General features: G+C 42.2%; 1 protein-coding gene and 1 long non-coding RNA gene across 3 annotated transcripts in view; one reads left to right on the top strand and one right to left on the bottom strand.

Moving 5' to 3' along the window:
- Positions 1 to 3,446, bottom strand: part of LOC129148806 (uncharacterized) — a 54,674-nt gene extending 51,228 nt beyond the window's left edge. The window contains exon 1 of the long non-coding RNA XR_008555777.1: positions 3,012 to 3,446. This is a non-coding gene — a long non-coding RNA (uncharacterized LOC129148806). The remainder of the gene's footprint in view (positions 1 to 3,011) is intronic.
- A 94-nt stretch (positions 3,447 to 3,540) lies between these two features.
- Positions 3,541 to 20,250, top strand: RSL1D1 (ribosomal L1 domain containing 1). Of its 2 annotated transcripts, none has more exons than XM_008141754.3 (9): positions 3,541 to 3,697; positions 4,404 to 4,543; positions 6,418 to 6,556; positions 7,079 to 7,227; positions 7,574 to 7,675; positions 9,326 to 9,419; positions 9,514 to 9,639; positions 11,899 to 12,198; positions 17,704 to 20,250. In XM_008141754.3, the coding sequence occupies exons 1-9, from the start codon at positions 3,599 to 3,601 to the stop codon at positions 18,028 to 18,030; spliced, it is 1,476 nt and encodes a 491-aa protein (XP_008139976.2). In that variant the 5' UTR covers positions 3,541 to 3,598; the 3' UTR covers positions 18,031 to 20,250. The 2 variants fall into 2 exon arrangements, with proteins under 2 accessions (XP_008139976.2, XP_054570716.1); XM_054714741.1 differs by lacking the exon at positions 3,541 to 3,697 and adding an exon at positions 3,715 to 3,857.
- The last annotated feature ends 1,501 nt before the right edge of the window (positions 20,251 to 21,751 follow it).

Here is a 21,751-nt window from a genome sequence, read left to right as displayed (position 1 = left end):
CCACAGACTGAAGGGTCCCAGGTTCAATTCCAGTTAAGGGCAGGTACCTTAGTTGCAGGCTTGATCCCCAACCCTGGTAGGGGTGTGTGTGGGAGGCAACCAATCAATGTGTCTCTCACATCGATGTTTCTTCTCTGTGTTTCTCTCCCTCCCTTCCACTCTTTGAAAATAATCAATGGAAAAATATCCTCAGAAGAGGATTAACAACAAAAGTAATTCACATATTTGGTTCAAGATACTTACACAGGGTGTCCCCCCCAAAATGTATATATACACTTAGAATAACTCCAACAGGTTAAATATGAAGAAAGAAACATCAATAGAGCTATCAGCTATTAATAGTGTGTACATTTTTGGGGGGACTCCCTGTATTTAGTGTTCCTTTATCACCACTGGCTCTATTATAACTACCTGTAGTATTCCTTTACAAGCACTGTTTATGACTTTGGACGTTACAAAGATCACTCCAACTGAAGGACAGAGAATGGACTACAAGATGCAAAACTGGAAGTAGGACAACCCAGGAGGCTGTTAGGGGAAAAAATGATGCCCTGTACTACTACGTAGAAGGGATAAAAAGAATTGGATAAATTTAAGAGATATTTAAAAGGAATAAAGATTTTATTATTGACTATATTTGGGGGAATGAGAAGAAATGGTAACTCCCATACTCTGGGCAACTAGGCTGCTGGGGGTGCCAATGACAGAGAAAACAGAAGGAGCATGTTTTAAGGAAAGATAATGAGTTCATAGTGGGGCACTGCTGAGTGTGAAGTTCTAATAGGACTTCTATATCAACAGTTGATGAGTTTCAAGATGGGAGGTCTGCAAATTTCTATTATCTGATGAAGGATAACAAATCACCCCAAACTCAATGGCTTAAAAAACATTATCTTGTTGCTAAACAAGGACTGGCTGCCCATTGCATACAGAAGCCAATATTATGACATTGGCTTTTGAGAAAAGAAAAGGTTTTATTGTGAAGTCACCAGCAAGGAGACAGAAAACAAGGCTCAAATCTCTTAACCCAGGTGAGTTTTAAGAGGTTAGGAGAAAAAAGACTGGTATATAAAAGCACTGGCAGGGCAAGTTTTCATTGAAGAGCTTTGGACCTTGGCCATTTACGGAAAGATATGGTAAGGGGCTTCAGCACCAGATCTTCCTGGGACAAGCGACCCTTTGCTTCTGAAAGGATTCCAGTGTTCAAGTTTTGGTCATGTCCCAGTCGTTTTGTTCTGGAAGGTGGGGGGAAGGGCGGCTTTGGTTCTGGGTGCAACTGGAGGTCAAATTGTCTCCTCTGAACATGCTTCAGCTGCATGACTTGTGGTTTTGGTTTGTGTCTCTGAAAAGCAACTCAATATCTTGTTAGAAATAGGACAGAGCGTGTCTGAACTGATTCTGCAGTTACAATCACACTTTTTATGGGTCAGGAATTTGGAAGCAACACAGCTAAATGGTTCTGGCTCAGGGTTTCTCAAGACTTTGCAGTTATCTCAAGGTTTGATTGAGGAAGGATCCACTTCCAAACTCACTCATGTGGTTGCTGGCAGATTGCTTGAGTAACCTTTGAGTAGCCTTAAGACATGGTAGCTGCTTTCACTCAGAGCAAGTAATATGAAGGAAAGAGAGAGTAGGAGAGGGAGGGAAAAAGAACACTCAGGGCAGAAACTATAGTCTTTATAACTTAATCTCAAAAGTGACATCCTGTAACTTCTGCTATATTCTATTTGATAGAAACAAATCATTAAGTCCAGCCCACACTCAGCATCAAAGAATCTGTGAGCATGACATTTTTTAAACCACCACAATACCACATCCAAATTATTAACCTTCCTAAAGCACAGTTCATCACCACCTCCTCTTTTGTTAGCACCAGTTCAAAAACCTTGTACAATTTCTCCAAAGTATAAACCCTTAGCTAGATAATAAATTCCTTAACCTACTCTTCTAGCCTCATCTCCCATTCCTCCCCTCTGCACATTCTTGGTCCAGCCACTTACTACTTCCAAACACCACCATGCACCTTTCTCCTGAATTCATACCATTCCCTTGGCCTACCAGTCTGGTTCTCAAACTTGAATGAAACAGACACATCTGACAGCCCTAATGCTTTTAACACATACTAGAAAAACAGATAAATGAAGCCGAACGTAACAATTCATAATCTTGTGCTAAAACGTTTCACCTTATACTAGATTCTAGAATAGATAAGTGAGAGTAAGCAACAGAGATTTAAGAAAATTTCTTCTAAAACTGATCAAAGACAAAGTCATTATTTGAGATCAGCAGAATACCCATTACTCCACCTTCAATGTGGAAGAAGCATTTTTGGGGAGAACAATTGACATGGAAAGTCTCCTCTCATTCCTTCTCTCTCAAACATTTCCATAGCTGGTTCCAAAAAGACTACAACCATCCTGAAAGTCCATTGAAAAGCTCCTAAAAAAAGAAAAAGAAAAAAGAAAAACGAAGAAAAGCTCCCAAATAAACTATTGTTTTATCTACATGCTGGAAGGACATTCCGAGTTAAAACAGATGAGGCAGAGCATTATGTACTGACTTGGCCAACCTCCAAGATACATTAAGAGAAAAAATCGCCCAGGCCCGTGTTCCCAGTGGTTAGAGCGTAGCCACGCGCACCAAAGCGTCGCGGGTTCTTCCAGGTCAAGGGCACTCACTACCTGGGTCTGGGTTGCTGGTTCGCTCTTGGGGCGCGCAGGAGACAAGCCAGTCTATGTGTCTCTCTCCCATCAATGCAAAAAGAGAGAGAGAGAAAAAGTCAACGTACAGAGCAATAAGTATAGTTGGCGACCATTTGTTTAAATTAAAAAAAAAAAAGACTAACTTTAAACCCAGCCACACAGAGAAATAAAAATTATAACTATTTCGTAAACATGCCTTGAATACCCTTGGAAGGTTCCAAGTGACAGTAGTCACTTGTGGGGAAGTGAGGCGGGAGGGGGACTTTCCGCCGCATTCCAGCCTGCACGCTCAGGTTTGTGTGCTCTTACCTCCCACCTCAGAGGCTCTGGCTCCTCGTTCGGGGCCCCCCACCGTTTAACGACGCGCGTGGCGTTTCCCGCGCCTGATTCCACGTAAATCTCGCCAGCGGTGGGGAGGTTCCCGCCACCTTCGTGTTGGAGGAGGCTGGCTGGACAGCGTCAGTGGTTCCCCCAAAGTCACCAGACAGGTGGGTGGTGGGGCCCAAACTCCCCGCTCTCCTCACGCCCCTCGGGGCCTGCCCAAAGGCGGGGTCCACGGAGAGCGGGTGACCTCACTGGGTGCATGGACAGGCCTCCTCTCCCGCCTCCCGGAGCTTGCTCGATGTCTTTTGTGAAAGAGAGAGATCAAAATGTCGCCAGGTTGCTCCCCGAGCCTCACGGAAACACGGGGAGTTGTCACCTCAGAGACTCCGACTGCAGGCGGAGCCACACTCAGTTTGCTCGCGCCCGCCAAACCTCTCCGGCGCGACGCCCGGAAGTGACGCTGGGACCCGCCCACACGCTTCCTAACTTCCGGCTACAGGCCTGGGCTCGCGCAGGCGCCCAGGGAGCAGGTCGTGCGGTTCCGCACGCGAGTCTGCACGCGGCGAGAAAAAATGGAGGACTCCGCTTCAACGCCACCCGCAGCCTCAACCGCAACTCCAGCCTCGACCTCAGCAACCCCGGCCGCACCGGGGCAGCTGGATAAAAAGCAGGTGAGAGGCCTCTGGGAGGGGGAATTCGGAAGCGAGATGGCCTTGGCCTTGTGATGCGCGGGGTGCTGGAGACGGGCTCGCGCTTCCTTCGATTCTCCCGAAGGTTTGAGGGTCACTGGTTCGCGGTACTCTCAGCCTGCCCGCTCTTCTGTGCGCACGGGTAGGTGCTCGCTTACCCCAACCCTGCGGCCTGGCTCTCTTGAATTGGAATGAATGCAGGTATAGTTTGGGATTCTCGAGCGAGGTGTACCTGGTTCTACTTCCCTGCGTTAGACTGTGGCCAAGTCGTTTAATTTTGTAAGCCTCGGTTACCTCGTATTCAAAATGGGCTCTGCTGCCCTCTGCTCTCCAGGATTAGAGGAGGTGATGCGCGTAAAGCGCTGTAGCCAAGGGCCTGGCATACAGTAAGCGCTCACTAAATGCTAGTTGCAGTGTGATGCGCGTTTACTGGGATTACGGCCTTCATCATCGCGGGCTGGGGAAGCATGTTCCGTCTGGCACTTTTTTTCGGACGAATGGATACTTAGGTGATTTCTGATAGAGTTTTACATTCCTGTGACTGCAAATTGTAGGATCCTAATAGTTAATGGTTTTGGGGATTGCCTGTTAAACTAGAAATATAGCAGGAAAAAAAGGTAAAAGCAGTAGGAAGAGGGCAAATGCTAAAATTAGATTGAGATTTAATTTGTCTGTCTTCACTTTGCAGACCAGAAAGGCAGTGGAAGCTCTGTTGGCACATTCCAGGTCCAGGAAAAACGCGAATGGATTGCTTTTGAATGAGAATGAAAATTTCTTTTTAATGGTGGTATTGTGGAAAATTCCCAGTAAAGAACTGAGGCTTAGATTGTAAGTTCTGGTTTTCTGTCTTAGCTGTTTTAATCAGTCAATTCTGTGTAGCGTTAACAGTCGTGATTTAGTTTCTAGTGTAAACTTTGCAAACTCAAAATTAAAATCTGAGTTGATATAAATAGTTGTGCCTTACAAAAAAAAAACAACACAGAGGAATTCAGACAAGCTTACATTTTTTAGAAATTTCACCAGTTTTCTTGGGGCTTAGTGGACAATTAACCGAAGCCATTCTGTTGGATACGAAACCTGTTTTTTGAGAGAATGAAAGTTAGAATAAATTAAACAGCTTTTGTACTTTAATAGAATCTGTCATCTTTTCATGTCAAACTACTTCCAAGCTAAAACCCCTGAATTCCCGTACTCGCTTCTTTTAAAATATGTTTTTATTGATTTTGAGAGAGAGAAACATCGATGGGAGAGAACATCAGTATCGATCAGCAGCCCCTTGCTGGGGATTGAGCCTGCAACCCTGCCATGTATCCTGATTGGGAATCAAACCAGTGACCTCCCGGTGTATGGGTCGACGCTCAACCACTGAGCAACACCAGCCAGGCTGAACTCGCTTCTTTATACAGACGCTATTTAAAACTTGGCAGCGAACTCCTTATAGAAACCAAAGGCAATTACACATTCTTATTGCTAGGACTTTTAGGTCAGAGATGCACCTCTGCAATTGCCAGACTTAATAAATAAAAACACAAGTAATTTTTTAGTATAAGTCAGTCTCATGTAATACTTGGGACGTATTTAAAAAATAATTAAGATGTAGCTGGGTGTTCTATCTTCTATCTGACAACACTATCTTTCTGTGGAGTCCCTCATTTCCTGAGTATATTTCCTTTAGCCAGCTATGCTAAAGAAAACAGTGTTTAGGGTAGTTAGGTTTCTTGCGGGGAGGGGGCGGAAGGAGGGACCAAGAATGATTACAAATTGGAAAGACCCTTTTGGTCCTCAAACCCTTCAATAAGTAATTTTATAAACCTGCCTCAGCCAGCTTCCCTTGGTTATTGCTTTATGTTTCCCTCCTGCATACTGTATTCCACACCTTTGCTCAGGCAGTTTTCCCTTCTGGAAAGCCCTCTTACTTTGTCTAGAATATTTTCGCCAGCTGTTCACCTTTTTGGTGATTTCTGCCACTTACCAGCTTCACAGTTCTTCCCACATCGTTTGGCAGGTCATGCTACTACTGTGTATTACTATCTCTTCTTAAACAAAGGAAATGTTTCCTTAAAACATACAGGCCTAGGAAGTGCATTAAACCTTTTTTCTTTTTAAGACTCAACCTAGTAATCATGGCATGTCTCTTGGTCCCTCTTGGTTTGCTCCATATTTTCTTTTCAGCTCTTAAGAGCTCTGTTGTTTATGGAGCCCAGAGTTTTCTCCAAGGTAAGGTTCTAAGTCAGATCTGCTCTGCTGGAAATGGATTCTAGCACATTATAGGATGTGTACACGTATAGTAACATATGAAATAATAGTTATATATGCACTATTCTGGGTGTCTTTGTATTTGAACTCTTATTATGTCCCAAATATTAATTGATATTTTGACCTATGGGTATTTGTGGTGACTTCCATCTTAAATCTCTTCTGTGCCATTGAAAGTCAGACATATTTTTAAAATGTTCTCAATATAGAGAACATATACACACTTTAACAGCTGATAGCTCAATTTTGAAAATTAAATGTATTTTAATAAATACTGCCTTTATAATTATTCACATTTGGGGGAAGCACCCTATATATAGTGTTTGCTTAAATAGTTTAAGTGAAGTTTACTGAAATGACAGTAAATTTATTGTATATTCTATGGAGTATAAACACATTCTCTGTATAATAATGCTTTATTCTGTGGTTTCTTCTGTATTTTGCAGGTCCTTGCCTCATGGTATTCGGTCAGATTTAGCAGATATCTGTTTGTTTACAAAGGACGAACCCAATGTAACTCCTGAAAAGACGGAACAGTTTTATAAGAAGCTTCTAAAAAAGCATGGAATAAAAACCATTTCTCAGGTAGGGAGCAGGTTAATATTTTCAAGATAATTAAAAGATTTGATTCACTTGAAGGGAAAAGTAATACATTGCTATATCACCTAGTATTTCCTAGGAATTTAATTTTTAATTTTAACTTTTTCTTTTTAACATAGTTCTCCTTGGCTTTAGGTAGGACATATTCCATCTTTCATCTGATGGCTCAGCTGTCCAGGTTTGTTAATCCACAAGCTCACTGTGTACACACCAGTACCTTCCTCGAAGATTTTACAAACAGTTGCTCCATTAGGTCATTTACTCTGAACTTCTGGAGCATCCTGTGTTTGCCTCTGACTTGGCATTTTTCATCCTGTTTGACAGTTGTTGGTGTTATTTCTTTAGCTGAGGTTGTCCCATCTCATTTATTTTCATGTTCGTGGCATTTAGCATATTGTCTGGCCCATTTTAGAAATGGGCTTTCTACGTGTTCACTAAAGTGGCTCCAGAACATTTTAAAATCTGAATACAAATTGTTGCCTGAGTATTGTGCTCTTTGTTTTCTAGATTATCCCCCTCCGAACTTTAAAAAAGGAGTATAAAGCCTATGAGGCCAAGCTCCGCCTCCTGGGTAGTTTCGACTTGTTCCTTTCTGATGCAAGAATCCGACGGCTCTTACCCTCACACCTCGGGAGACATTTCTATAAGAGAAAGAAGTAAGTTTCTGATCAGTGACTGGACTTGAGCAGCACAGAATTTATAGATGTATCCCTCACCGGTTTGGCTCAGTGGATAGAGCATCGGCCTGTGGACTGAAGGGTCCCAGGTTCGATTCCGGTCAAGGGCATGTACCTTGGTTATGGGCACATCCTCAGTAGGAGGTGTGCAGGAGGCAGCTGATCGATGTTTCTAACTCTCTATCCCTCTCCCTTCCTCTCTGTAAAAAAAAATCAATAAAAGAAAAAGAGGTCTTAGGTAATCTGTAAAGAAAGGATTAAAAATTAAAAAAAAAAAATTTATAGGTGTATATGCATTGTGCTCTAAATGTCTGTGTCGTTACAGAGTTCCAATACCTGTAAATCTTAAAGCCAAGAATCTTTCCAAAGAGATCAACTCATCAATAGGTGGGACTGTCTTAAACATCTCTAAAAGTGGTTCTTGCAGGTAGGTAAATGTATACATGTGTTTAATCTTATACTTAATAATGATTTTGTAGACATTTTTTATTTTTAAGATAGTGTTAATGAAACCAGATCCTTCTATTAAAATTAAAATCCATTCCTTAGACGTATTCAGTTCTCTAGAACAGTGCTATCCCAGAGATGGAGATGGTCTGTATCCCTGCTGTCTCATATAGGAATCATTAGCTGTATGTGGTTGTGAGCACTTGCATTGTGGGTACTATAGCTAATGAACCAAATTTCTAATTTTACTTGATTTTAATTAATTTAAATAGACATGTGTGGCTAGTGGTTAATGATTACCATATTGGGTAAGGCACCTCTAGGTTAAGAATAGCAGGGAGAATGAGATTAATGCTTAGAAAACATCCATATACTTCTGGGCGTTCATGTTGACCAGCATCATATTATCCTTTAATGTGAAGACCTACCTCAGTCTTGGTTTAAACATATTCAAAATCATTTCATAAATACTTAGTCTGCTGATTTGGGCATCTGTGGTGTGGGATGGACCGCTGCCAGTAGTGTAGAGCTGTTGAGTATGGTCCTTTCTCCCAAAGATGCCCAGGAGCCCATGTGTAGTTAGTGGTCACACGGTAAAATAGGACCATAAAGGTTTCTTGACCACATGCCAGGGAGGGCAGTCCTTGGCAGAGTGTTTCCAGGTATGGCAGAACGGAGTTTGGGCAAAACATGTGGGCTCTGATGTTGCCTTCTGCTTTCAGGTGGGAAGTCCCTTACTTGAGTGTCATTAGGTAACTGAGAAGAGTTGTTCATCAGGCCATGAGTAGTGGCTCATGGCAAGCAGTTAGCTAGAAGGTCTGAGGCCTGGTTCATGGGATTAGTGAGTAGCTATGAAAAGGGGACAGCACCGTGCATCCAGATAAAGGAGTAGAAATCTGCCTCTAAGGTTTTCCCAAGCCAGATCCAGAGCTTAAGAAACATTGTGGACAGCTAATAAAAAATAATACAAAAACATAATCATTCTTTTATCTCCGTTCTTACCCTTCCCTAACACAGTTGTTTTCTATCTTCCTTCCTACCCTCCCCTTCCTCATGTACACCCTCCTTCCTCTTTCTCCCTCCTCTCCCCCTCCTTCCTTACTATTTTTCCATCTGCAAAGCCAAGAGTGTGCTTGCAGGTAGGTGGCAGCAGACATAGAGAGTGATCAAAGCCCCTTCTTTGGCTGGAGGGAGGTGAGGGCACCAGCCCCTGTCTCACCCTGCTTCTCAGACACCTCCCTTTTAGCTCCCATGGTGGGGAGGATGGGGACTGGCAGTGGCTGAGCACCTGGCACTTGTGGCTTCCCACTTGGCTTATGTGTGCACTCTGTTTCAAATGAAGGCATGGTCTTGCTCTTGGCCAGAAGACTGATACTGTAGGAGGGAGGAGAGCTCTTTGTTTTAGAGGTGGCAGCTGGGTCAGGGCCGTGGAACTCTAAAAACAGCAAAGCAACCAACCCTTCCAGGAGTCTTTCCTTTCAAAACAGTCACTACTAGAGGTAATTGTCTTCGGAAAAGCTGAGGGCTGATTCCTGGACCTGTATATTTCTATTTCTCACACACCTGCCTATGCCTTATTTTGAAGAATTATTTTTAAAAATCTTTTTTGTCCGAAACTTTTAAATTTCAGCACTATTCGCATTGGTCACACTGGGATGCAGGTTCAGCACATCACCGAGAACATTGTTGCTGTCACGAAAAAGCTTTCACAGAAATTGCCAGAGGTATAGTATAGTCTTGCAGATGCATCAATTGATCGTTCATTTAAAAGACACAAAGCATATGTAGGCTATATTACTCTTTTTGTGTTTGTTTCAGAAGTGGGAGAGTGTGAAACTCTTGTACGTGAAAACTGAGAGATCAGTTGCCCTGCCTATCTTTTCTTCATTTGTCAGCAGTTGGGATGAAGCTAAAGGAATGAACATTTCTAGTCTGAAGAAACAAGTAAGTAGAATTTTAAGTACCAGGTAGACTTAGTCAAGGATGTAAATGCTGCCCAGAAGAGAGAACTAGGTTGCCATTTCTGCCTGGCTTTTGTCTTGCAGTAGTTTTCCGGTGACTGGTTTTGTGTTCATTGTTCCCTCTTTACCTATGAGATTAGTTAATAAAGTACAGTAGGACATACATTTATGATAAGGTAGGTGTTTTAATTTCTCTTCAAAGGTCTAATTAGGCTTTAAAAGGGCCTATTCATTGGCAAGAGGAGCTAAGAGAGAGGAAACCCAAAATTTAGTTTAAGTTCATTGGTGTTTATGGGCAAAATTTAAGATTCTATTAGGCTAACATGTACCTCTTGTTTTTGGTTTGTAGGGTTTTGGTGCTAATAGGTACTATTGCAAAAGAAACCAGAATGAGCCCTACCCAGAGCTCAGGGTTAGAGCATTGGCCCTTGGACCAAAGGGTCATGGGTTTGATTCCTGGTCAAGGGCTATACCTTGGTTGTCTGCTCGAACCAATCGGTGTGTCTCTCTCACATCGGTGTTTCTCCCCCCATCATCCCTCCTCTCTGTTCTCTTTAAAAAAAAAAAAAAAAAAAAAATCAGTGGAAAAAATATCCTCAGATGAAAAAAAAGAAGCCAGAGTGAGAGAAAATTGACATTTTTGCTCTTTGTTGGGTCCATCTCCTCGTTTGTTTATTCTTTCTTCAGCCATATTAATTTTGTCCAATGAATTTTTAATTTTGATCTTTTTATTTTTTTACTTTCTGAAGTTCCATTTTTTGTTCTTTTTAAAATTGGCTTTGCTTTTTTTGGTTTGCTGTTATCTAGAAACTAGAGGCCCAATGCACGAAATTTGTGCAAGAGTAGGCCTTCCTTCTCCTGGCTGCCAGCACCGGCTTCCCTCTGGCACGGGGACCGGGCTTCCCTTGCAGCTCCTACTTCGTCCGGAAGGTCATCAGGTCTAATTAGCATATTACACCTTTATTATTATAGATAGTCTTCCAGTTGGTCTTAATTCTTGGAACATGTTAAACATAATTACTCAATTAGTTGTCTGCTAATTCATATAGTAGAAGTCTTGGTGTTGCAAGCTTGCAAGCTGTCGTCTCTGCCTGCTGGTTCCTTATGTGTTTGGTTATCTCTGACTGTGAAGGTTTCGGCATTTGGAAAATTGTTTGTAGAAATGACTTGAGGTGTAGGAAGATCTTATCTCTGGAGACTGACATTTACATCTGCCAGGCACCTTGGGGCACTCTCAGTTTGGACCACCTGAACGCACATTCAAGGCTTGTGTGTCTCTGAATGACAGACAAACCATGGTGCTAAAGTTGTAGGACTGTTTCCTGCTCGTCTTTGCCCTGTGGGTGGAATTCATGGGGGTCTCGGCTTATCGCGGTGAGGGGTTTTTCCTCCTAGAATCCCTGCCAAGTGTGGGTGCTGGGATTTGATTTCCCTTTACACACCACTCCACCCCCTATTTCCCACATGGTGGTCAAAACAAAAGTCAGTGATCAGGAGATACTCTCTGGGCCAAAATGGATTCTGGACTTCAGTGCACTCTCGTTTTTAATTTCTGACAATTTAATCAGCGTATCGGTGCTTTTTTGAAAAAAAATTAAAAAAAATATTTTACCTTGCCTTTTGTTTTAATTGGGAGGGTGATCCAGAATAATATAGACTGCTAGCTTAGGAAGCAGGAAGGCTGGATTTTTTGCCATTTGTCAGCAGAGTCAGTTGTGGGCTTTGTAAAAATGTTGGAATTGCTGGTGAAAATAGAATTTGGATGCAATTATAGATGTTATTTAACAGTACTCTGTGGTAAAGATTATGTACCTCTAGCTATGTAAACTTTGTACTCTTTGAACTTTGAACCACAACTTGGAAGTAGGAAAAAAATGGTCAGGAATTTTTAATTTTTTTGTTTTTGTTAGCTTTATTGAGATGGAATTTATATCACATACTATGCAATCTATGTAATCCTTAACTCACCTATCAATGGGATCGACTTTCACAAAACCTGTGACTGCATAACTCAGGTATCCAGATTTTGAGTATCTATCTATAATTTACCACATAAAATGCAACTGTGGCCTTGACTCAGAAACAAAGTGGCGATGGGGTTCAAGTACTGGTAATGGGGTTTGTGCAGAGCTTGTACAGGTCAAGGCCCTTTCAGGGAGTTTATGAATAATCAGAACTGCAAGTGCCATTTATTTTCCAACTAAAGTATCTCTTACAAAAATTATGTTTGGTTTTTTGGTAGGAAGCAAAGAAATTACAAAAACAAAAAGAACATAAAAAGAAACAAAAGGAGAAGAAAAGAAACAGAAAGCCTATGAAACGGGACAGAAAGTCTACATCAGCCCTACCTACAGAGGAGACGGCCCCGAAAACTTGTGGTTCTCCAGTGAAGGGCCCTGGACCCCAGAAGAAAAAGACCCCTCAGCCTAAGAAGAAAGAGACCTGCAGAATAAAAGCCCAAAATAAAGTGCACGTTGAATCTGAAGAAGAAATTCCATTACTGGTCCCAATAGGAGAAACTCCTGCCAAAGAAAATGTAGAGGTATGTTTGCTAATGTTTAATATTCACAGTGGATTGATTCAGTGGTCACTGTGTGTCGTTCGGGCACTGCTGAGTGGTGAATGTAAGATGGGAGGCACTGTTTTTAGGGAAACCTGTTCTACCAAAGATTTTGAACTAAAAGAGAAAAATACTAGGGTAAACCCTAAGAACCCAGGAGATGGTTACCATGAATTACCTGACCTTTTGTTTAAATATTGGAGCCACACAGTAAACACAGCCCTTTGTGTATGTTGGAATCAAGGGAGACTTGACCATATTAATCTAAGAAACTTTGCTGTGGTTTTAAAAAGCTGGCCACAGTGGACATTTGGGCAGTGGTTCAGTTTCTGAGGGTGAGTCCGGATCACATAGTTAGTCTTAGAAAACTTACCAGGGGAACCGTGGGTCCTGGACCCTGCCTCTGAAATCCTCCAAACACCCCACCCCCAATGGTTCTTAACAGAAATCTGACTTCCTGAGTTTCAGAAGAGGTGATTTAAAGGAACTGGGTTTTTTATTTTTGGTCCTTTGGTAATACTTTTACTCTACTCATAGTATCTGTCCAAACATTGGGAGAAAACCTTGAAAACAAGGGGAGAAATAGGTCTCTAAGAGTCTAGAACCGTGGTCGGCAAACTGCAGCTCGCGAGCCACATGCGGCTCTTTGGCCCCTTGAGTGTGGCTCTTCCACAAAATACCATGGCCTGGGCGAGTCTATTTTGAAGAAGTGGCGTTAGAAGAAGTTAAGTTTAAAAAATTTGGTTCTCAAAAGAAATTTCAATCGTTATACTGTTGATATTTGGCTCTGTTGACTAGTGAGTTTGCCGACCACTGCTCTAGAAGATTACCAACTATCCCCCATGTGTGTAGAGAGGACTCTTGGCCCCTCTGTGCACAGCCTGCACTCGGTATCCTGGGCCTATTACACCACATTACCTATTTTGTATTTCGTTCTAACAGTGACCCTTAAACTCTTCGATAGTAAGTGCCCTCAGCACTACTGAATTTTTAAAATATCCTTAAAGTCAACATAAATGATCGTGCTATTAACTGTATGCAGTATAATTGTTTTTTAGAAAAAGAAAGCTTTTTTCTTTTAATGGGGCTGACAGGTAGTATGTTGGAATTAAAGAGTAGAAAGCCTAGCTGACAGGGTGTTGTCTGTCAAGAGCTGTAGAAGTGTTTATGCCTTTTGAATCTATCTAGGAAATATGTTCAGCAAAATATAGGGAAGTTTCATCATTGCTCACTATAGAAGCAAAAAATGCAAAGAAAAAGTATTATGTACCCTTGCAGTAAGATGGGAGGCACTGTTTTTAGGGAAACCTGTTCTACCAAAGATTTTGAACTAAACGAGAAAAATACTAGGGTAAACCCTAAGAACCCAGGAGATGGTTAACATGAATTACCTGACCTTTTGGTAGACCAGTAGTTTTTGTAAAATTATTTGAAATAATATTTGGTAAGAGTTGACAGTTCTTAGGAAATACTAATAAAATAATTGGGATAAGGGCATAATACTTGGAGTTTTTATTTTTTCCCACAAAAGAGGTTTATTAAAGGGGAAATTGAAGGTTTTTGGACATATAGTAGACATCCACCCTAAAACAGTAAAGAGGAGGGTCAGAGAGCTTTTCCAGAGGTGAATGAAGGCAGTGGATCCTTTAAAATGGGTGGGGAATGTCCGGCCCCCAAGGGCCTTTTAAGTCCCATGATAACATTTGGTCTGGCCCTGCCAAGGTATTAGGGTTGAGCTAATTAAATATTTGACCAAATATAGCAGACTAATTTTTTTTAAATATATTTTATTGATTTTTTATAGAGAGGAAGGGAGAAGGATAGAGAGTTAAAAACATAGATGAGAGAGAAACATCAATAAGCTGCCTCCTGCACACCCCCTACTGGGGATGTGTCCACATCCAAGGTACATGCCCTTGACCAGAATCGAACCTGGGACCTTTCAGTCCGCAGGCCGACGCTCTATCCACTGAGCCAAACCAGTTAGGGCTAGCAGACTAATTTTTTTTTCTCCAAAGTGAATTTTTAATTTTTAAAATTTTATTGGGGTTGACATTAGTCAACATGAACATACAGGTTTCATGTGTGGATTACTAATTTATAACATCTGTATATAGGACCATGTGCCCACCACCCAAAGTCAAATCTCCTGTCACCTCATATTAGGACCCTTTTTTTCCCCCTCCCCCCTCCCTCTGGCAACCACCACACTGCTGTTTGTGTTCATAAGTTTCAGTTTTATATTCCACATATGAGTTAAATCCTATAGTTCTTAGCTTTTTCTGTTTGACTTATTTCACTTCGCATAATGTTCTCAAGGTCCATCCATGTTGTAAATGACGCTATTTCATCCTTTCTTATGGCCGTGTAGTACTCCATTGTGTACATGTACCACATCTTCTTTAACCAGTCCTCTATCATAGGGCACTTTGGCTGTTTCCAACTCTTGGCCACCATGAATAATGCTGCAATGAATATAGGGGTGCATATATCTTTGCATATAAATAATTTTGAGTTTTTCGGGTATATACTCAGGAGTGGGATTGTTGGGTCGTATGGTAGCTCTATTTTTAATTTTTTGAGGGATCAACAGACCGCTTTCCATAGTGGTTGTACCAGTCTACATTCCCACCAGCACCGAATGAGGGTTCCCTTTTTTCCACAATCTCTCCAACACTTGTTGTTGCTCGACTTGTTGATAATGGCCACGCAGACTAATTTTTAAGTTGGTAATTTTGTATGGCCCTTGGCAGAAAAACGGTTCTGTACCTCTGCTTTAAAAGGATGAGAAAGAAGGGATTTGGAGTGTGTTGAGTGAAGGCTTTGGGGAGAGAGCAAGAGCAGGGCATATCCTAGGACCTGCAATAAATGGCTACAGTGTCAGTGGTGGAGAGACGGGACGCACAAGGGGAAAGCAAGAGAAGAGATGGTGAATAAGAACAAGTTGGAAATGCCAAAGATCTGGCTGGGGAAATAAGGGTAGACCATATCGATCAGCTAAATTTATTATCGTCGTTTTTCAGAAGTCTTTAAGCCACTTAAAGATAGAAAGCTTCTGGAACTGATACAGAGAGAGTCATGTCTCAGAAATAACACTCCAGCTTCACTGGAGACCAAGGAATAATCCAGGAGAAAAGTGGTTGTGGAGTGTCAGACTACCGTATTTTCCGGCGTATAGGACGACTTTTTAACCCAGGAAAATCTTCTATACGCCCAGGCGTCTTATACGCCGGAAAATACGGTAGATAAGTGGTAGTGTCAGAGCTGGACAGTGGAAACAGTAAGAAATGGATGAAACTATGATGAATTTAAGAAGCAGATTCAGCCTGGCCCATGTTGCTCAGTGGTTGAGTGTCGACCTATGAACCAGGAGGTCACAGTTTCAGTCAGGGCACATGCCTGGCTATCCGGCTCGATCCCCAGTAGGGGATGTGCAGGAGGCAGCCAATAGATTATTCTCATCATTGATGTTTCTATCTCTCCCTCTCCCTTCCTCTCTGAAATCAATAAAAATATATTTAAAAACAAAAAGAAGCAAATTCAGAAGAATGTGGTGAAGACAGTTGTGAGGTCGAGAAGAGGAAGTGAGGCAGGGGAGGAAATGGAGATGGGAAAATATTAGCTAGTAAGGAGATTTATGGTCAGAGGAGGAAGCCAAGTTTATAGAGAGAAAGAGGGGTGTTGATCAAGACCAAGTATCTTCTGAGGTGTTGTCTTTATGGGCCCAGAAAAACAAGATCTCCAGGGGTGGACTTAGAAAGATAAGAGCAGAGCATTATGCATGGATTAGTTTTGATCATTTAGCTGAAAGTGCTCTTAAAAGAATCAGTCCTGGGATTGAATAAAGATTAAGCTCTTCCCAGTCATCATTTTCTTTTTTCTCTCCCCTTTATGCCTCTTCCACCTCCACCACCACCACCACCCCCAACTTGGATCTTTTAAATAATTTATTTATTTATTTATAAAGATATATTTTTATTGATTTCAGAGAGGAAGGGAGAGGGGAGAGAGAGATAGAAACATCAGTGATGAGCCGAAACCGGTTTGGCTCAGTGGATAGAGCGTCTGCCTGCGGACTGAAGGGTCCCAGGTTCGATTCCGGTCAAGGGCATGTACCTTGGTTGCGGGCACATCCCCAGTGGGGGGTGTGCAGGAGGCAGCTAATAAATGTTTCTAACTCTATCCCTCTCTCTTCCTCTCTGTAAAAAATCAATAAAATATATTTAAAAAAGAAAGAAACAAACAAACATCAGTGATGAGAGAGAATCATTGACCAGCTGCCTCTTGCACACCCCACACTGGGGTTGGAGCCTGCAACCCTGGGCATATGCCCTAACCAGGAATCACCAACTTGGATCTTTTAAATACATATATAGTCACTAGAGGCCCAGTGCATGAAAATTCATGCAGTGGATGGGGAGGTCCCTTAGCCTGGCCTGCCCACTCTCACAGTCTGGGAGCCCTCAGGCGGGAAGCGGCCTGGCGATCAGGGGAAGGCAAAGCCCCATCACACCTCTGCTGCTGCCACCTGAGGCTTGCTTGCGCCTCGGGCCGGCCCTGGGGGGCTAGGGGGCTGAGGAGTCTGGGGGACTCCAGAGGCAGGGTGTGCCTGCTCCTCCGGAGGGGCTGAGGGGACTGGGGACCGCCATCTTGTGGCTGTGGGTGCCACCATCTTTGAGGGCATGGCAGTCAATTAGCGTATTCCCTCCTTATTGGCTGTGGGTGCTGCCATCTTTGAGGGCAGGGCAGTAATTAGCATATTCCCTCATTGGCCATGGGTGCTGCCATCTGCGACAGTGTGAGGGTCTATTAGCATATTCCCTCTTTATTACATAGGATGGGGGAAAGATAAGAATAGTAAACATTGTGTGGTAGTTATTAGTGCATTTTTTGAGTTTTTTGCGTTTTTGATGGTTTTCAGATTTTCCATAAAAAATGAAAATGGTGGTTGGGTTTTTTTTTTGTTTACATAACCTATTTCTATATTGGACAGCCCATTGCTAGAATGTCCTTGTATCATCAGCAGTTGTCTGGGGTGCTTGGAAAATTCAGGATTCCTGGCCTGTAACACATTGCCCCAGGGAGTCTTAAATCAAACTGGGAAGTAGGTTTTTCTAACAGGCAGCCCAGTTAGTTTTTACACACACAGTTTTGAAACCTCATGTCCTAACCCATGTGCAAGGAATTTACAGGTGAAGGTGACTAAGAGTCAGGATTGGGTCACAGGTTTCTCTACTGTGCTCCCGGTAGGTGCTTCCAGGAGGCCCTACACTCAACCAGTGGGAAAGATGGTTCTCCTTTGATTGGACCGGAATACCACCAGGATCTTCTTTACTAGTATAATATGAATAATGGAATACAGCTGCTTTTCATCATTTCATCATGCCAAGGTGTATCTTTGGATTTACCTAAATAGTCAGAAGAGTAACTCTTAGAGTTACATTGTCAGTTGGCTTTCTCCAGACCTAACTTTCTTCTTTTATTTAGGTGCAAAAACATGCCACAGGAGAGAAGTCTCCAGTAAAGAGTCCGGGTTCCAACCCACCTCGTGGGAAGAAAAGAAAGGCCTTTCCAGCTTTGGAGATGCCGAAAGCACCAGAGCCCAAGACCCCAGGTAAAGGCCCAGGGAAGAAGCCAAAAGTCAAAGAAGAAGTGGAGAAACAAAGAAACTCTCCTTTGGGGAAAAAAGACCCAAAACAGACGCCCAAAAAGCCAGAGGCCAAGTTCTTCACTACAGCTAATAAATCTGCAAAAAAAGCTTCCCACACCCCCAAACAATGGTCCCAAAAACCCAAAGTACCCCAGCCGACCTAAAGTCAGTGACTTGACCAGGAGGAAACATCAGAGCTGCCTGGAAAGCTTTTGAAAAATACCCAGGTCCTGACCCCTGTCACAACCTTCTCCAAGAGTGAGACCTGGCCTTAAAATCTCACAAGTAATTCTGATGTGTCGTGGGTGTAAGAACCAGTAGTTTGAATCCATTTTTTAAATTGTTCTTTCATGTGTTAGCTAATATAATAGAAATTACAGTGCTTTTATTAAAGTGTAACATTTGCTTCTGAGTAAACTATTCCGTATCTTGTTAGTTTTACTTAAATGCCTGTGATACGACCTTTTCGTTTTCTGGCTCCAGAACAGCAGTTTGTGCAAACATTCCCAAAGCTTGTCTTCAAGTCAGTGGTGGGCTCACTGCATGCAAATCAACTGTGGAATTTATGGAACACCTCAGGTTTCTTGGCCCATCATGCTGAGCTGGTATATCTTGATGGGTCTTAGGTGGTGGTTGGCCACGGTTATAAACCACTGAGTTAGCATATGTTTGATGAGAAAAATTAACATGGCATCATTTATAAAGGCACCAAATTGATTCCTGCCTTCTAGAGGCAAGAAAATACTTCATCCTTTCAATCTTCCTCCAGATTATTCCTCACCCTATATAGAGTTACTTAGATTTGGCACCTTTATGATAGGAAACCTGGAAGTGGAGACTATTAAATTTGGGTGGTTGTTAAATATATGCTGACTTCTCAGGTGCACAGCCTTCCAGTGGATATGAGTTGGCGTACACATCACTAGTAGGAAGTGATGGGTTCACTGTAGTATGGGAAGGTCAGCATGAGACATGCTTCCAAATATCACCTGGTTCAGAAACAAGGAATAAAACTCAAGATGGTTCTTGGCAAGTCAAGTTGAGACAGTTGTTGGTTTTTTAGCCCCACAAATTAATGTTAACTTTTTAAGTCATGAAAGGCTCTAATATACAACAAAATTTATAGGTTCACTGTCCTTATAGGCTTTTAAAAATGAATAGAAGTCTGTGTTGTAGGGGTGTAGCTTAATTGAAACATTTTCCATGGAGACTAGGTTCTGTGGGAAGGTGTTCAGATAGACTTGTTTCACTTACTCAAAGGTGAAGATTTAAGTGCTGTTTTGCATAGGGCAAAGAAACATAATCAGATAATGTGGTTTATGTGACAATTTTCTGGGGTTTTAAGGTCTTCTAATTCCATCCTTTAGCCAAGTAAAAGATTTTGTAGCACCAAGTGATTTTTACATATAGGCAATTCTTGAAAGTAGGTGATCTGTTTTTGTGTGTGTTGCAACCTTTTGCATTCGGATGTCGAGTGTGATTCGACACGGTTAGCATTAGAATAAAGGAATCGAGAAAAAAGCAAGCGAGTGCAAAGGGTTAAAGAATTTTTATGGCCGAAACTGGTTTGGCCGTCGGCCTTCGGACTCAAGGGTCCCAGGTTCGAATCCGGTCAAGGGCATGTACCTTGGTTGCGGGCACATCCCCAGTAGGGGGTGTGCAAGAGGCAGCTGATCGATGTTTCTAACTCTCTATCCCTCTCTCTTCCTCTCTGTAAAAAATCAATAAAATATATTTAAAAAAAAAATTTTTTATGAATTTCTTTGAGCCAAACTAATGACATGCTAGGAAACTATCTCAAATGCTCCCTTCTGTTTTTAAGACTTAAAATGTTTAGAGTAGTTTTAGGCTCATAGCAAAATTAAGGTAGAGAGATTTCCCATTTTCCCCACCTGTGCACATGCACAACTACCCCCACATCAACATCCTCCAACCAGAGGGGTACGTTTACAACTGATGAGCTTACCTTGACACATCACTTATAGCCAAAGTCCATAGTTGACATTAGGGTTCACGCTTAGTGTTATACATTCTATGGGCATGGGTAAATGTATAGTAACATGTACCCACCATTATAGTATACAGAGTATTTTCATTGCCCTAAAAAGTCACCTATGCTGCATCTATCCATCCCTCTCACCCCCTCCCAGAGCCCCTGGCAACCACTGAGATTGTTACTGTCTATAGTTTTGCCTTTTCCAGAATGTCATATAGTTGGAATCACAGTATGTAGCCCTTTCAGACTGGTTTCTTTCACTTAGTCATATGCACTTAAGATTCCTCTGTCTTCTCATGGCTTGGTAGCACATTTCTTTTTTGTGCTGGAAACGGAATAATATTGTCTGTCATTTTTGGCAATTATTAATAAAGCTGCTAGAAATGTCTGTGTGCAGGTTTATGTGCTTTGGATAAACACTAAGGGTATGATTACTAAATCATGAGTATGTTGGTTTTGTAAGAAACTGCCAAGCTGTCTTCCAAAGTGTCCTCACCATTTTGCATTACCAGCAATGAATGAAAGTTCCTGTTGCTCCACATCCTCACCAGCATTTGGTGTTGGCCATTCATAAAAGTGTGTTTTAGTTTGCATTTCCCTGATGATACTGATAAGGAATATGCTTAATTGCCATCAGTATATTTTCTATGCATAAGTATTCCTTTTTTCTTCCAGTCTGTATTTTCCAAGGTGTCCTTAATGAAATTATTTTGTAATGAATGCCAGCCCTCCTTCACTTTACTCCTTTAAATGTTTATCATTAAGAAAAGAGAGAAGATTTTAAGAAATCCTTGGAGTGGGAATAGGGTGATACTTTTGGAAAATACACAGCCCTGGTCCCACTGCAGACCTAAGTTGGTGGGACTTAGGAATCTGTTTTTAACACGCAGCCAGGGAGTTCTTTGCTCAGGGAGGGTGGGAAACACTAGTATAAATTGTAGCTCAAAGTTGCCTCCACTTAGTAACAACTTTACCAAATCATCCATAGGTGAAACCAAGTGAAACAGCCAACTAAAAGTCAAGTAGGTAAATCAGTTCTTTTATTTCCTCTTTATTATTAAAACTAGAGGCCCAGTGCATGAAAACTCATGCACTGGAGCGGGGGTCCCTCAGCCCTGCCTGCCCCCTCTCACAGTCTGGGAGCCCTCAGGGGCGGGAGGCGACACCTCATCACACCTCTGCTGCTGCCACTGCCGGCAGCACAAGCCTCAGCTGGCCCTGGTTACCTGAGCCTTGGGTGGCCCTAGGTGGCTGGGCAGCCGCCATCCGAGGCTTGCCTGCACCTCCGGCTGGCCCTGTGCAGCTGGGGGCCTGAGGAGATTGGGGGAGCCCGCCTGCCACCGCAGCGGGGCTGAGGGGAGTGGGCACTGCCATCTTTGAGGGCAGGACAGTCAATTAGCATATTCCCTCCTTATTGGCTGTGGGTGCCACCATCTTTTGTGATGGTGTGAGGATCAATTAGCATAACCCCTCTTTATTAGATAGAATTTTTATAGACATCCAAGAGAACTATATGCTTTTGGCCCCAGTCTTAACCTTTTGCACTCGGATGTCGAGTGTGACTCGACACGGTTAGCATTAGAATAAAGGAATCGAGAAAAAAGCAAGCGAGTGCAAAGGGTTAACAGGTTAAGAATTTCTTCCAAATCTATAGAATCAAAGCATTCACATTATTGGATTAATTCTATTTTTAAAAACTAATCTGCTGTGTGAAAACTGCTGCCAATGAGAAAAATGTTATTTCAATCAATCAAGATTCTATCTCTTGTAAAAGAAATGCAAAAAGGTTACTGTGTTTGACATTTTATGAAAGTTTTTTGGCTGTTTTTAAGTAGATTCATCTAATCAGGTATAGAAAACTTCATTTATAAATATAAATTGTGGTGTGT

This window comes from Eptesicus fuscus, chromosome 4, assembly GCF_027574615.1.
Source record: "Eptesicus fuscus isolate TK198812 chromosome 4, DD_ASM_mEF_20220401, whole genome shotgun sequence".
NCBI classification, from domain to species: Eukaryota; Metazoa; Chordata; class Mammalia; order Chiroptera; family Vespertilionidae; genus Eptesicus; species Eptesicus fuscus.
The sequence above is the reverse complement of the archived record's forward strand: the minus strand, read 5'-3'. Positions and strand labels throughout refer to the sequence as shown.

Excerpts from the sequence above, each read along its gene's own strand:
- RSL1D1 (XM_008141754.3), top strand. The coding sequence starts at position 3,599 with ATGGAGGACTCCGCTTCAACGCCACCCGCAGCCTCAACCGCAACTCCA. Across the intron at positions 3,698-4,403 it reads GGCAGCTGGATAAAAAGCAG|ACCAGAAAGGCAGTGGAAGC; the intron begins GTGAGAGGCCTC and ends TTCACTTTGCAG. Across the intron at positions 12,199-17,703 it reads CTGCCAAAGAAAATGTAGAG|GTGCAAAAACATGCCACAGG; the intron begins GTATGTTTGCTA and ends TCTTTTATTTAG.